This window comes from Triticum urartu, chromosome 2 (genome assembly GCF_003073215.2).
Source record: "Triticum urartu cultivar G1812 chromosome 2, Tu2.1, whole genome shotgun sequence".
Taxonomy (NCBI): domain Eukaryota; kingdom Viridiplantae; phylum Streptophyta; class Magnoliopsida; order Poales; family Poaceae; genus Triticum; species Triticum urartu.
Window position 1 is genome coordinate 730233282 of NC_053023.1, and position 14518 is coordinate 730247799.

Below are 14518 nucleotides of genomic sequence, written 5' to 3' on the forward strand. Positions count from 1 at the left end.
TTCTTTTTCCTTCGTTTTTCTCCGGTTTTGATTGTTTCTTTCTTATTTTTCATCGGTTTTCTCTGTTTCTTTGTCGGGTATTCACTGTTTCCATTCTTTCCATTGGTTTCTCATTTTTTTTAGTTTATTTTTTTCCTTTTTGTATTCATTCGGTTTCTTAGTTTTTTCTTATTTTTTTGTTGATTTTCATCGGTTTCTTTAGCAGTTTTTACTGTTTTCCATTTTATTTGCACTTATTTCTTTGGTTTTATTTTTCATTTTTTTCTTTGGTTTATTTTTTCGGTTTTCATTGTTTTTTCATTTTTTATACGTCAAGAATATTTTTAATACATGGTTAATATTTTTCAAATACAAGTTTAATATTTTTTTAGTACACGGTTAACATATTTTCTATACACATGTTTAACATATTTTAAATGCTTGATTAACATTTTTTTAAATACAAGTTTAATATTTATAGAATACATGGTCAACATTTTTCTATACATAATTTAATCTTTTTCAAATACTTGATTAACATTTTTCAAATATAAGATTAACAATTTAATGTACATGGTCAACATTTTTTCTAAACATAATTAACATTTTTCAAATGATCGATTAACATTTTTTCAAATAAAAGATTAATATTTTTTTAATACATAGTCAAAATATTTTCTATACACATTTAATATTTTTCAAATGCTTGATTTAACATTTTTTTAATACCTTGTGTAGGTTGTACAACATCAGCAAAACACACAATTAATTCACAGCAGGACCAGGCATGGGCCAGTTACAGCAGGGTCCGCTACTTTCACACTTCATTTGGAAACGCTATATTTTCTCTTATTTTGACTCGAAGTATGGCCATATGCCACCATGGCTATCCTTTAGAATTCTTTGACTCGACAAGCACGAGCAAACTCCAGCCAATCATCGGTATGCCGATCAACTTTTCCTGAGTAAATACAAAAAACCACCTCAATTCAGATTAATATTCCAAAATAGTACCATGGTTATTTTGTTTTCCTAAAAAAATACCACTTTTGATTGCATTGTTTGGGTATACGCGGTCTTTCTTCTGGGTGAAAACACTTTTGGTCAATTATATAGGGATGGCCCACCGCCAGGTCCACTTGGCACCAAATATACGCGTTGACTATATCTCGCTTCACACGAGAGTTTCTTCTATCTCGCTGAAGCGTTTTCCCCTGCGATGTACCTGTTGGGCCAGCCCATTTTCGTCTTCTTTTTCTGCGTAATGTTTCTCGTTCCACTTCGCTTGCTGAGCTTCCTTCGTTGGTTCGCAAGGTTTTTTCTTCTTTAGGTTTTTTCTTTGTTTCCTCACTATTTTCTTCTGTTTTCCTTTTTTTATTTTTTTAAACTTTTTCTTCGTTTCTTCTTAGTTTCCACTGGTTTCTCGGTTTTTCTTGGGTTCTTTCTCGACTTTTACTGTTTTTTCCTTTTCTTTATTTTTCTTCTGTTTTGTTTCTTTCATTCTTGTTTTTCATCGATTTTTTTCTTTGTTTCCTTGTCGGGGTTTAATTTTTTCCATTCTTTACACTGGTTTCTTTGGGTTTTATTTTTCTTTTCTATTTTTTCTTTTTGTATTCATTGGGCTTCTTTGTTTTCTTAGATTTTGTTGATTTTCAGCGGTTTGTTTTTTTACCCATTATCATTATCTTCCATGTTATTTACACTTGTTTCTTCGGTTTCCTTGTTCATTTTTCCTTTGTTTTCATTGGTTTTTGGATTTTTATTTATTTCTTTTTGTTTCATTCTATATTTTTCATATACATGAAGAATTTGTTTCTAATACATGTTAATAATTTTCAAAGATAAGTTTAAATTTTTTGAGTACACAGTTAACATGTTTACCATTTTTCAAATATAAGATTAACATTTTTAATACATGGCCCATTGTCCGCTTGCCCGCGATCGGCCACGTCAAAACGCGCTCAGAATTTGGTTCAGTGTTCTTTGCCAATGTCAATTCTTCGGTTCGGTGCAAAGTATCACATTATTGTAAAGTTGTGGTTTTTCATGAGTTGTGACACAAAAGTGGTGGTTCTGTGCATTTTGATTCTCCAGCCGCCACCATGTGTCATGCGCTTGACGCTTCCTCGGGATGTTATTTTTTATTTTTCTATACGTATTTTTGGGTTTTAGATGGTTTTCTCTGAGTATTTTTTTGCCAATTTGTTTTTCCCTAGGTTTGGAGAGAGAAAATATTGATTTTTTTTGGGCATGAAAAAAATTGTGCTTCCATGAGAATCACATATTTTCTTCTTGTGGAGGCACAAATTTGTTTTCGCGAGAAGCACAGCCGTACATCTTAGAAAGAAAAAAAACATATTTTTTTGCTTTCACAAGAAGCACAAATTTGCTTCTCGTGAAAGCGCTGACTGAATCAGCAAGAAGCACAACTGTACCTCTTGAAAAAAGAAACAAACATAATTTCTTTTAATTCCATACAAAGCATAGATTTGTTTCTCGTGAATGCATTAATTTGTTTTCGCAAGAAGCATTGTTGTGCCTCTTGAAAAAACATGTTTTTTTCTTCTACGAGAAGCACAAATTTGCTACTCGTGGAGACACAGATTTGCTTCCGTGAGAAGCATAACTGTGCCTATCAGAAATTAAAAAAAAACATATTTTTTTCATCCACGAGAAGCACGATTTGCTTTCGCGAGAAGCACATCCGTACCTTTTGTAAAAGAAGAAAAACATTTTTTTGCTTCCACGCGAAGCACACATTTACTTCTGTGAAAAAAGTGAAAAAGCTCATGTTTCCGGCTCTGGTTTTCATCTCTGTTTTTTCCGTAATTTTTTTTGTTGAAACATATTAAGATGCGATCTAGTTTCAAAGGTCTCGACGCAAGAATCCAGTGGTGAAAATGGTTTGGATTTGGACGCACGATTCAAGAAGTAAAACGTTTTCAATAGACAAACATAGGAAAAAAAAACTCCCAAGTTGTTGCAAAGGGTACCCCTTAGTTAGTGATTTCGCCCGAGTCAGCTTTTATGCAGGGCGCCCCAATATCTCTCTTATAGCGAGACGTTGGGAAGCCTCGCGTCGAGGCAGCGCCAGAGGGCCGGCCCATGTGCGCGGGAGGCCACGACCTCGTATATATATTTTTCTCATGTTTTATGATATCTTTTTTATTTTCGTTTATACTTCCAAATGTTCTGAAAATATATATTACAAATAGCACTTTACATGAAACATTTAGAAAACCTTAACCAAATATTTAAAAAATGTTAAATATGCATAGAGAAAATATTTTTCAAGTTTACAAAAATTATATTAAAAATATGGACTTTTATAAGTACCAAACGTTTGGATTTTAGCAATAGGCAAGAACGATCCTTATTTCACTCTAATTACATGCATACATGCATTAGAATGACTAGTTTTGCTTTCACGTGCACTTCTTCCTCTAATTACATGCATACATGCACTAGAAGATGAAAAGCTGATGTCATCTTAGATTCCTCTTTTTTTAAAACTTCAAAATGTTTTCTAGTTCAAACCGCCGCTCAGATTGAAAAATCATTTTCACATAAAAGATTCGTCGCGAGGAGACCTTTGAAATTAGATCCCATATTGATATGTTACTTTTTTTAGTCAAAAGTTATCAGGCCCACACTAAGTAAGTTATCACGTCTTTGATTCATAAGTTATCATCTTGTTTATATAGAAATTACCAGGGCATAAACAAGATCAACCAACCTTCTCCCCACATGCAAATGAACTAGAGGACATGATAGCTGATGTCATCCTAAATTCCCCCATATTTCAAAACTTTAAAATGTTTTGTAGCTCAAACCGTCAGTCCAATTGAAAAAATGTTTTCACATGAAAGATTTGTCGCAACGAGACCTTCAAAACTAGATCCCATATTGATATGTTTTAACAACTTTTTTTAGAGTCAAAAGTTACCAGGCCCACATTAAGTAAGTTATCACGTCAGTGATAACTAAGTTACATCTTGTTATATAGGAATTACCGAGCATAAAAATGATCCCGCAACCTTCTTTCCACGTGCAAATGAAGTAGAAGACACAGTAGCTGATGTAATTGTAGATTTTCCCCTATTTCAAAACTTCCAAATGTTAGCTCAAATCGCCGGTCCGATCGAAAAATCATTTTCACATAAAAAATCCGTCATGACAAGAGTTTCAAAACTAGATCACATGTTGATATGTTCGGACGACTTTTGTCAGATCAAAAGTTACCACTTCTAGGCCAAGTAAGTTATGACGTATGTGCTACATATGTTACCATGTTGTGCATAAACCTGGTTTCTCTAACCTTCTTATCAGCTCGGGTTAAAGTTACCGTGGTGTTTGCGCGTGAGTTATCATGTATACGATGGATATAATATCAAACTATTTACATGGAAGTTTTTGAGTGTGTGTTTTTAAACAACCCCCTCGTCAAAGTTATCAGGACAGAGGCTCATAAGTTATCAGGTCTGCGATGTGTGAGTTACCAAGCTATTCACGTAAAGAGCTACCGGGGGGATATTTCATCAACCCCTCCCCCCTGCTAAAGTTATCAGCACCGAGGTACATAAGTTATCAGGTCTTTGATATGTGAGTTACCATGCTATTCACATAAAAGTTACCAGGGGATATTTCAACAACCCCCCTGCCCCCCCCCCCCCTCGCCCGGTGCCAAAGTTACCAGGACCAGGGTACATAACTTATCAGGTATGCGATGTGTTAGTTACCATGCTATTAACATTAAAGTTACTGTGTGTGTATTTTATCACCTCCCTCACCAAAATTATCAGGACCGAGGAACATAAGTTATCAGGTCTGGATGTGTGAATTACCATGTTGTTCGCACAAAAAGTTACTGGAGGATATTTTGTCACCCCCCCCCCCCAAAATGCCAAAGTTATTAGGACCGAGGTACATAAGTTATCAGATCTGCGATGTGTGGGTTACCATGCTATTCGCATAAAAGTTACAAGGGGATATTTCATCAACCACCCATGCCTCCCCCCGGCGCCAAAGTTACCAGGATCGGGGTACTGTGTTATGTTCCAAAACAAATTTTATCCCGGGTCAAAGTTACATAGTGTTTTTACGTAAGTTATTAAGGCCCGCGGTGCGTAAAATACCGTGATATTTAAATAGAACTTACCGAGGGCATGCTTTTAACAACTTGTTTTTCCTCGGGTCAAAGTTACCAACAAAAATGTTTGTATGTATGCCTAATTCCGCAACGTATAATCTCGTACGAAATGATGTACTCCCTCCGTCTGAAAATACTTGTCATCAAAATGGATAAAAGGAGATGTATCTAGATGTATTTTAGTTTTAGATATATCCATTTTTATTCATTTTGATGACAAGTATTTTTGAACGGAGAGAGTACTAGACAAGGCCAACAAGCAATAAAGAAACAACTTTTCTTTTGCTGTCATGGGGTTTAAAAAAGGTCATCTAGGCATTTTTCCAATTAAAAGATGTGAAAGTGGTATTAGGTGAGTTGGTCATCCGCATCTTACAAAAGCTAGCAGACCCAAGTTCGATTGCAGCAGCTGGGCGCAATTATTTTTTAGATCGCAAAAAAAAATGGTTGACGAATATAGGGAGAAAAAATGGGAGTTTCTAAAGATATAGCAAAAAAAGGCAGTTACGGAATGCTCGTGCGAGAAAATCACGGGAGTTTCCCAAGATATAGCGAAAAAAGGGCAGTTACCGAATGATCGTGCGGCAAAACCGTCGTTCGGATCTATTCCCAAGATCCGAACGTTCGGACGTTACATATCTCGTAAAAATATATACAATGTGTGTGAAAAAAGTTAATCATGTATTAAAGAACTTGAAATCAAGCATTTAAAAAAATGTATAAAAGTATATAAAAATGTTAATCAAGCATTTGAAAAATCTTAAATGTGTATAAAAAATTGTTGACCATGTACTGAAAAAATGTTAATCTTGTATTGTATCCAAAAAATGTTGAACTTGTACTTGAAAACTGTTAATCACACATTTCAAATATATTAAATGTATATAGAAAAATGTTTATCATTATTCAATTTTTTTAATCATGCATTTCAAAAAATGTTTATCATTATTCAATTTTTTAATCATGCATTTCAAAAAATGTTAGTCAAGCATGTAAAAAATATTAAGTATGCATATAAGTAATTTGACCATGTAATAAAAAAATATTAATTTTGTATTTGAAAAATGTTAATCAAGCATTTGAATGCATGTACAATAGTGTAGTATATTGGGCCAAATTTTCGTCAATATACGTGCTTGCATGTACTCCCTCCGTCCGGAAATACTTGTCCGAGGAATGGATGTATCTAGATGTATTTTAATTCTAGATACATTCATTTGTATCCATTTTGACGACAAGTATTTCCAGACGGAGGGAGTAGGAGATAAAAAAAGATAAATACTTCATCCGCTCCTAAATATAAGTCTTTGTAGAAATTCCACTAGGTGGACTATATACGAAACAAAATGAATAAATTTACACTTAAAATGCATCTATATATATATATATATATTCGTATGTGATTCATAATGAAATCTCTACAAAGTCTTATACTACCTCCGTTTCAGTTTACAAGTCTTGCGCGTATACCTAGGTTATCAATTTTATCATCCTAATATAAACTATATAACATAAAAATTATACCTTTTGAAAGTAGAAACTTCAAAGTTTATGTTGGTATATTTTTTATAATATATGACTTGTATTAGGTTGGTCAAATTGACGACCTAAAAATACGCGCACGCCCTGTAAACCGAGAGAGAGGTAGTATTTAGGAACAGAGGGAATACATGCAAAAAATGAGCTTGTTTTTTTTTCATTTATTGGCCGAAATTTTGTACTTTTGGTGTAGCATATAATACAACGTATTATTGAACGAAATATCGCAAGTACTCAGAGTACATGCATGCATATTCATATAAAAACATCAAAAGAAATTAAATCTTGTAAGCATCATTTTTTAGGGGTTCAAAGAAAAACGTGTTGCAATGTACCCATGCTTTTTATGACGATCCCAATGCGAGGAATCTGGTAGAGTTGCCCTAACCAATAATTGAGGACGCGCTTCATAACCCAACGCGCTTCACTCGTCAGTCGCCAGTCGCCACCCCAGTCGCTCGGCCGACTCCAGCAGCAGTCTCCTCCACCTCCAGCCACCGAGCTAGGGTTTCGACCCAAAGCGCACCTTCGCCGTTTCCGGCGCCGCCGCCGGAAATCGAGGCACGGCGACTCCAGCGACCTCCTCCAGCCGCTGCACGCCGTCCCCGACCTCCTCCTCCCACGGAATCGACCGCGTCTTCCGTCAGTCAGCCGAGCGCCTGCCCCGACCTGCAGCCGCCGGATTCGATTCTCGCCTAGGTAATGCCTCTAGATCCACTCTAGCGTATGCTTTCCCATGTGATTTCCATGCGCATTATACGTGATGATCCACTGAGGCCTTGTTTACTTAATCCCAACCCCAACCAGGCCGGAATCCCCTTCATTTCGCGGGGAAACCTGTGCATCTAGCTCTAGTCTGTAGTTCAGCCCCAAACCTGAAGCTTCCTTGTGGGGCTGTGGGGCTGGACTCATAAGAAGACACTCATGTCACACTCACGTGCTGATGCTGCTCGTTCGTGTTATGCTGGACTACCTATTTTGTTCTTTCCAAGTAGGCATGATATATGAGCTCTTGTGTTTGCTAGGACGAGTGGGATAACAATATTTTTAAAAGTCAGGAAAAAACAGATGCCCGGCAATTATTCAGAAATTTACTGCATATATGGCATATACGCAGATAGATGATTATAGCTGCTGCGTGCTTCATACGAGCAAAGGTTGCAACCTGGCTTTGCATCTTTAGTTCAGTGCTTCAAATGCTCATCTTATCTCTCTATTCTTCCTCCATTTCTTGTTAACACCACATGTTGTTTCTGGTGCTTGCATGCAAAAGTATCCTTTATTTGTGGAGTAAATTTTACATGAGAAGATTTCTTTAAAGTTTTCCCCTCCCTTCATCAAATTAACCTTGATATATTGATATGGACTATGGAACTAATGTTTGCCTTGCGTATCTCTGGTTAAGCAGGTTGGATGTGGACCTCCGTGATTACTTGGTGAAGAGGAACTTGCAGAACACTGCAAAGGCATTCCAAATCCAAGCGGAAGGCAATTTATCGCCAGACTCTGTTGTTGAGTGCTACTCCGTGATGTATCCGGATCAAATTACGTAGTTGTCAGGAGGGCTCCATTTTAGTTTCCAAGCTCTATCTTTCTGCATTAGGGCCAAATATTTTGGCTCCTAGATCTATTATTTCCCAGCCAAGAGGACGCATATAGTCAGGTAGACAGTGCCATTTTTGTCGACTTTATTTGGTTACCGTGACAATGTGCAAAGCATAGTACTGTGTTCGTGAGTTCGTCTCATTTTATCTATATGCGAGTCTGATCCTTGTGTATTACTAATACTACATATCTCTGTATGAGAAATCTGGATCAGGTCACCTGATATGGTTTCAGTTTTCGCTTGTTTTTTTCTCTTCTAAAAATAGCTGAACTCTCCTTCAGATTTCCTGATCTGTTTGTATAGGCAGTCTATAAATCGCAAGTGCCTCTGTTCATATAGGCCATTATATATTTTTTGTGGTATTCTTCAATCTACTGATGGTGTAGGACATGTGTTTTTCCCTGCATTCTTTATTTCAGGAACTTACCATTGGTACATTTTTCAGCGAATCACTGAACAACTTGAAGCTTCTAATGGTGGAACCATTGACAGTTGCTGCCGGGATAGGATGGGGCATGAAAGCTGCAGGGTGGGTTGCCTCGCCCATCATCTCTGAGCTTTTCAAGAAAGCTTCCCCCTACGTAGGCTTTGACGCATAGAAGAAGCTGAAGGAACTTGAGACAAAGATTTTACTGCTGGAGCAGGTGATGGAAATGGTGGATGAGAGTCGTCACAGGGGTCGTCTCCAGCAGCTGTTCGAGGATCTTAAGTCTGCTTTTTATGAAGCTGAAGAAATATTGGATGATGTTGAATATCACCGTCTTAAGAAGCAGATCAAAGATAATAAGATGAAGCCAGACAGCGACGTGTCTCTACGTAAGAGGGATTGGGTGAAGAAGAAGCTCCAATCTGCCGTGCCGAGCTTCCCCCTAAAAGATCAGGTCATTTCCTGCCTCTATGCGTTTTTATTTCTTTCCGGCCTATAAGTTTTTCTGCAAAAATATTACATGGAAAGATCTGAGAATTTCTAAGAATACCATCGCAACCTCAATTTTCTGGTTTATTTGTGGCACACTGGCTTTACAACTTAGCAACCATAACCTTCCTTGAAAAAGCAACATAATGACTTGCTTAAGGACAAGCAAAATCTTCATATACACCACTAGTACTAATTGAACTCTGTTCATAGTATTCTTAATATCGTCAATTAAGTCCTAAAAGTTCTGTTCGTCTCCTCTAGAGACCAGATGTAACCTTGACTAGATTTAGTGCAAATCAAGCTAAAATTTGGATTTCCTTCAGTTTATTAGTGTGGGCTTCTGTTTTCTTATTCGTCGAATCCTCACTTGCTATTTTTTTTCAGAAGAGTGGTATGGCAAAAACTAAGTTGAAGCAGAGCCTAGACAAAATAGAAAAGGTCATAAATGATACATGCGGAATTTTGGAAAAGATGAACTTGCCAAGCATAATAAACGCTAACCGGAGCCATGCTGTTGCTGCTAGCTCACGAGGTGCAGTCACTACTGCGACGCCTCCATTAGTGGTAATTGGACGAGGTGAAGATTGTGATAAGATTGCTGCAATGCTTCATGAGACGGAACAAGATGGTCTTCCTGGCACCAATAGTACTCTGCGTTATTCTGTAATTGGCATTCATGGCATCGGTGGTTCTGGGAAGTCAACCCTTGCACAACTTGTTTGTGACCGTGAGAAAAAGGATAAGCAAGAGAAAAAGGATGGTCATTTTGACCTTGTTATGTGGGTTCATGTTACTCAGAGTTTTAGTGTGGATACCATTTTCAAGATGATGTTTAACGCAGCTACAGGGACTCCGTGCCCTCATTTCGATAATCCTGACATCTTAGAAGTTAATTTGAAGAATGAACTGCAAGGAAAACGGTTCCTCTTGGTACTAGATGATGTTTGGTACAGTAATGGAGATGATGTGCAGTATGAGAAGCTGCAAAAGATACTTACACCACTGAACGCTGGAGAGGCAGGAAGCAAGATCCTCTTGACTAGTCGAACTGAAGATGCATTGATAGCTCTAGGTGCTGAAGAGCAGAGACGCATTCTCATTCCTGCCCTAGATGAAGATGTCTTCCTGAAGTTATTCATGCATTATGCACTTCCCAGTGTACCCATTGATGATGGTGTTCGAAGAACACTTGAAGACATCGGGAAAGAGATTGCAAAAAAGCTGAAGGGATCACCTCTAGCAGCCAGAACAGTGGGTGGACAACTGCGTACAAGAACAAATGTTGATTTCTGGTTAGGTGTTCGAGATGGGGACATTCTTAACGAGACGATGGGAGCTCTTTGGTGGAGCTACCGACATCTTGATGAGCAGGTCAGGCGATGCTTTGTTTACTGCAGTATTTTCCCTCGGAGTCGTTGCTTGAAACGAGATGAGTTGGTTAAACTGTGGGCTGCAGCAGGGTTTGCTAGAAGTGCTAATCAAGGGGAGGATACGGAAAATATTTGCCAGGAATACTTTGATCAACTAGTGTCAGCCTCATTTCTGCAAATTGGAGTAAGGGATCAAAATGACTACTATATAGTACATGACCTGCTGCGTGATTTAGCGGAGAAGGTGGCCGGAAGGGATCATCTCAGGATCGAAAACCATGCGAAGTTAATAAAGCATGACTTTTGTTATAAGAAATTAGAATGGATAATTGAAGGCTCTGCAGTAGATGTTGACGTTCAACATGTTTTTGTTCAGACCTATGATGCAGCATTGATTACTGAGAAGATATGTAAACTGAAAAGCTTACGCACTCTCATCATTGATAGTGTATGGGCTGCACCAGTTGAGAAGAAAGTTTTGGAGCATATGTTTGTGAGGCTAAAGAAGTTGCGGGTGCTTAGCATAGCTATCAGTGCAGATTACGGACAAAAGATGTTGTCAGTCCCAGCATCAGTTGGTCAGTTAAGGCATCTACGATATCTTGCTTTTCGGACTAAAGAGAGTCAATTGCTGTCTATGAGGCTTGTTTTACCAGGCACTTTGAGCAAGCTTTACCACATGCAGGTCCTACATTTTGGTGGTAATTTGCTGTTAACCTCTTCTGAAGATTGGTGTGACCTCATCAACTTGCGGCATGTAATCTATTCTAAAGATCTGAAAATTGGAAGCATTGACAGGCTGACATCACTGCAAACGTTGGGAAGGTTCATGGTAAGGAAGGAACAAGGGTACCAGTTAAAGCAACTGGGGAACCTAAACAAGCTTGGTGGCGAACTGTGCATTTGTGGCATCGAAAACATTGAAAGCAAGGCGGAAGCTCTTGAAGCCAATCTGGCTGATAAGGGCGGGCTCAGAAAACTGGTACTGCAGTGGGATGGTGTAGCGAGTGCAGAAGTTGAGACAGAGGTACTAGAGGGTCTTTGCCCACCCAAGTATCTCGATGAATTGACAATCGAAGGTTACATAGGTCTGAGGTATCCAAGCTGGATGGATGGTGAGGACAACGGTGGCCCAAAGTACTTGAAAAATCTCAAGTTCAGTGGATGCAGCCAAGAACTGGGTCCAGAACTTCGTGGGTTCGTCAGTCACCTCCGTGTGCTCAGTATCCAGTTCTGCAGCTGGGTCTCCTTGCCAGATTGTATGGAGCACCTTCGGTCACTGCATGAGCTGAGTATCCGCTGCTGTAGTAATATTCGGTCGCTTCCAACAATGCCGCAGTCACTTCAGGACTTTCGAGTCCATGCATGCAATGATGTGTTGATGGGTTCGTGCAAAATAATTGGAGATCCAAATTGGGAGAAGGTTCAGCACATTCCGCGCGCACGTATTGGAGGTAAATCAAGTCGTTCTCACAATTACATCGTTTTGTTTGCAAAACATCGCTATGTGCTTCTAATCTGTTTGCTAAACTCTCAAACACCAGGCTACGTGCTAACAATGGGAGTTGTTAGAGAACCCGAAGAAGCACAAGCTGAAGTGGTTAGCGACTGAAATGGTGATGCAGACTGCAGTCACTGCGTCATAAACACTGGTTTTTATCTGTTCCCATCGAATTCATGTTTTATCAAACGCACCGTAATAAGTAGTTCTGTCTGTGAAACCACGAACACTGAAACTGTGTGTTTCCGGTGGTTTGTAATGCCGAAGAATGCTGAACACCCAATCTATTTGTTTCCGATGGCTTGCAATGCGCTGTTGCAAATGTTAGCACTTGTTGGATAAATGCAGTGTCGCATTATTTCTTCCTTTCATGCATTGACCCAAAAATATTGCTCTAATCCCGCAGATACAAAAAAAGCGCTCCCCGGCCGCTCCCGCGGGCGGCCAGGAGCGCACCCTAGCCGCCGCCCATGCCACACCCCGCCGCCCTTCCTCCCCTCGCCGCCGCCGGCAGGCGTCGCCGGGCAAAGCCCGCGCGGCGCGGCGGCGGCAGGGCCTTCTCCTCCTCCCGTTTGGGGTTGGACGGCGCGGGCCGGCTGCCTCGGTGGGTGCTCTGGGCGTGCTTGTGCACGGAGGCGTGGAGCTAGCTGGGGCGGGCGCGGTGGCCTCCTGTCGCGCGGATCTGGCGGCTTGGCTCTGGTTCGCCGGCGAGGTGCGCCGCGGGCGCGGGCGGGGCGGCGCTGAGGCCGGCCGTCGTCGATCTGGCGCCCGGGCGCCCAGATCTGGCGGTGGAGGCGCTCCGGCAAGCTGCGGTGGCGGCGCTCCGGCGGGCTGCGGCTGTAGGGCGCGTTGGGTGCCTGGGGTCCCTTCCCTCGGCCCGGGGAGCTGCGGTGGTGGCGGTGAGGCGCAGTTTTCTGGACGACGGTGCCGCGTCGGTGGAGGTTCTGGTGATGGTGAGCTGCAACAGAGCAGCAGCTTGGGCCGGAGGTGGCTGGGGGTGCGCGGATCTGACATGGCGCTCTGCTGCGGCGTGTTGAGGGCTGGTGGTTGGCAACGATGTCCTCTACACAACTTGCTATGTTCCTATGCCGTTCGCTTCCTATGAGGCCCGGCGGTGGAGTAGATCCTCCAGGCAAAAGTCTTGCACCTTCTTCGGTGCCGGTGCTGGCGATGTTCTTGAGCATTGCATTCCTTCCTGAAGGCACATCGCGGAGCTATGTCCATCTGCTGCCGCAACTGTCTGGTGTTTCCGGATGAAAACCAAGCTCCATTGGAGCGGGCGGTGACGGCAATTACGTCGTTACCTTCTTGGAGGCACCGCCTTGGAAGCAATGACCTTTGTGGAGTGGTGGTCTCATGGCAGTGGTGCAGAGTTGCGTCGTTGTCGGGGTGATGGAGGCCGGGGCGGCGGCTCCGGACGGTGGATTTACGCCGAGGCGGCGGCCTCGGATAGCGATGCAACGGTGGCTCTATGGGGCAGAGTCGCAGTTGTGTATTGTTTCGGTGGCGACTTGGTGCTACGTGGGTAGCGAGGTCGTCGGCCTGGTCGATGCGACCCAGAGAGGGCGGTCTGACTTTACGTCGGGGCGGCGGCCCCGGATGTGGTGCGGCGTTCGTGGTCTGCGTGCAGTTGTCCTGTGCAGCATGGGCTGCGGGTAACTGTATTGTGCGGCGTTGCTGCTCGAGGACGAGTGGAGGCATGTCGGGGCGGCGGCCCCGGATGTGGTGCGACGTTCGTGGTCTGCGTGCGGTTGTCCTGAGCAGTGTGGGCTGCAGGTTGCTGTATCGTGCGGCGTTGCTGCTCGAGGGTGAGCGGTGGCATGTCGGGGCGGCGGCCCCGGAAGGCGGTGTCGGTTGAGTGCGCAGGGCGCAACGGAGCAGTGGATGTCGAGGCGGCGGCCTCGGGAGAGTTGCAGCTTCGAGAGCATGGACCTCGTGTCGTGTGGGCGACGTGGTTGTCATCGATATTGTTTGTGGGTGGGCTTTGCCCTGTGTGTTAGTCTTTGGGATGGGCTTGGCCCTTGTTGTTTTGGTTTTCGCCCGGTTTTCCGTAATTAACTGAGCAATTCTCTTCTGCTTAATTAATAGATGAGGCAATCTTTGTCTCCGTTTCGAAAAAAAAAATATTGCTCTCTGGGCCGTGTTGTTGATTGCAATGGAGGACGCTAGTGCTACAGTATATCTGCGTATATGTGAGCACATAGAAACAGGGAGGGCAACTTTGGTGAAATGGGCAATGTACTGATCAAATCTGCAATTGGAAAGAGCTGAAACATGGAAGTGAGCCTCGTTGATGTTTTGGATACCTTTGCTCATCCTGGCTGATCCTCAACTCTTGCTTATTTGAATCCATTGCAAATGATCTATTGATTCCTCTCCCCTCGACAGACCCTACCTCCACCGTCCAGCTCTCTCTCTGGTTGGCCATGGCTCACCGCCGTCAACCACCACGCCC

At 41.9% G+C, this 14518-nt stretch overlaps 1 protein-coding gene across 1 annotated transcript; it reads left to right on the forward strand.

The window, feature by feature from the left end:
• The first annotated feature begins 7085 nt into the window (after positions 1–7085).
• On the forward strand, positions 7086–12371 carry LOC125540226 (putative disease resistance RPP13-like protein 1). The gene is made up of 5 exons (XM_048703802.1): positions 7086–7366; positions 8076–8330; positions 8719–9154; positions 9577–12016; positions 12107–12371. The coding sequence occupies exons 3-5, from the start codon at positions 8921–8923 to the stop codon at positions 12172–12174; spliced, it is 2742 nt and encodes a 913-aa protein (XP_048559759.1). The 5' UTR covers positions 7086–7366; positions 8076–8330; positions 8719–8920; the 3' UTR covers positions 12175–12371.
• The last annotated feature ends 2147 nt before the right edge of the window (positions 12372–14518 follow it).

Coding starts and splice junctions, on each gene's coding strand:
- LOC125540226 (XM_048703802.1), top strand. CDS start 8,921: ATGGAAATGGTGGATGAGAGTCGTCACAGGGGTCGTCTCCAGCAGCTG. Junction 9,155..9,576: donor GCTTCCCCCTAAAAGATCAG/GTCATTTCCTGC, acceptor ATTTTTTTTCAG/AAGAGTGGTATGGCAAAAAC. Junction 12,017..12,106: donor TCCGCGCGCACGTATTGGAG/GTAAATCAAGTC, acceptor CTCAAACACCAG/GCTACGTGCTAACAATGGGA.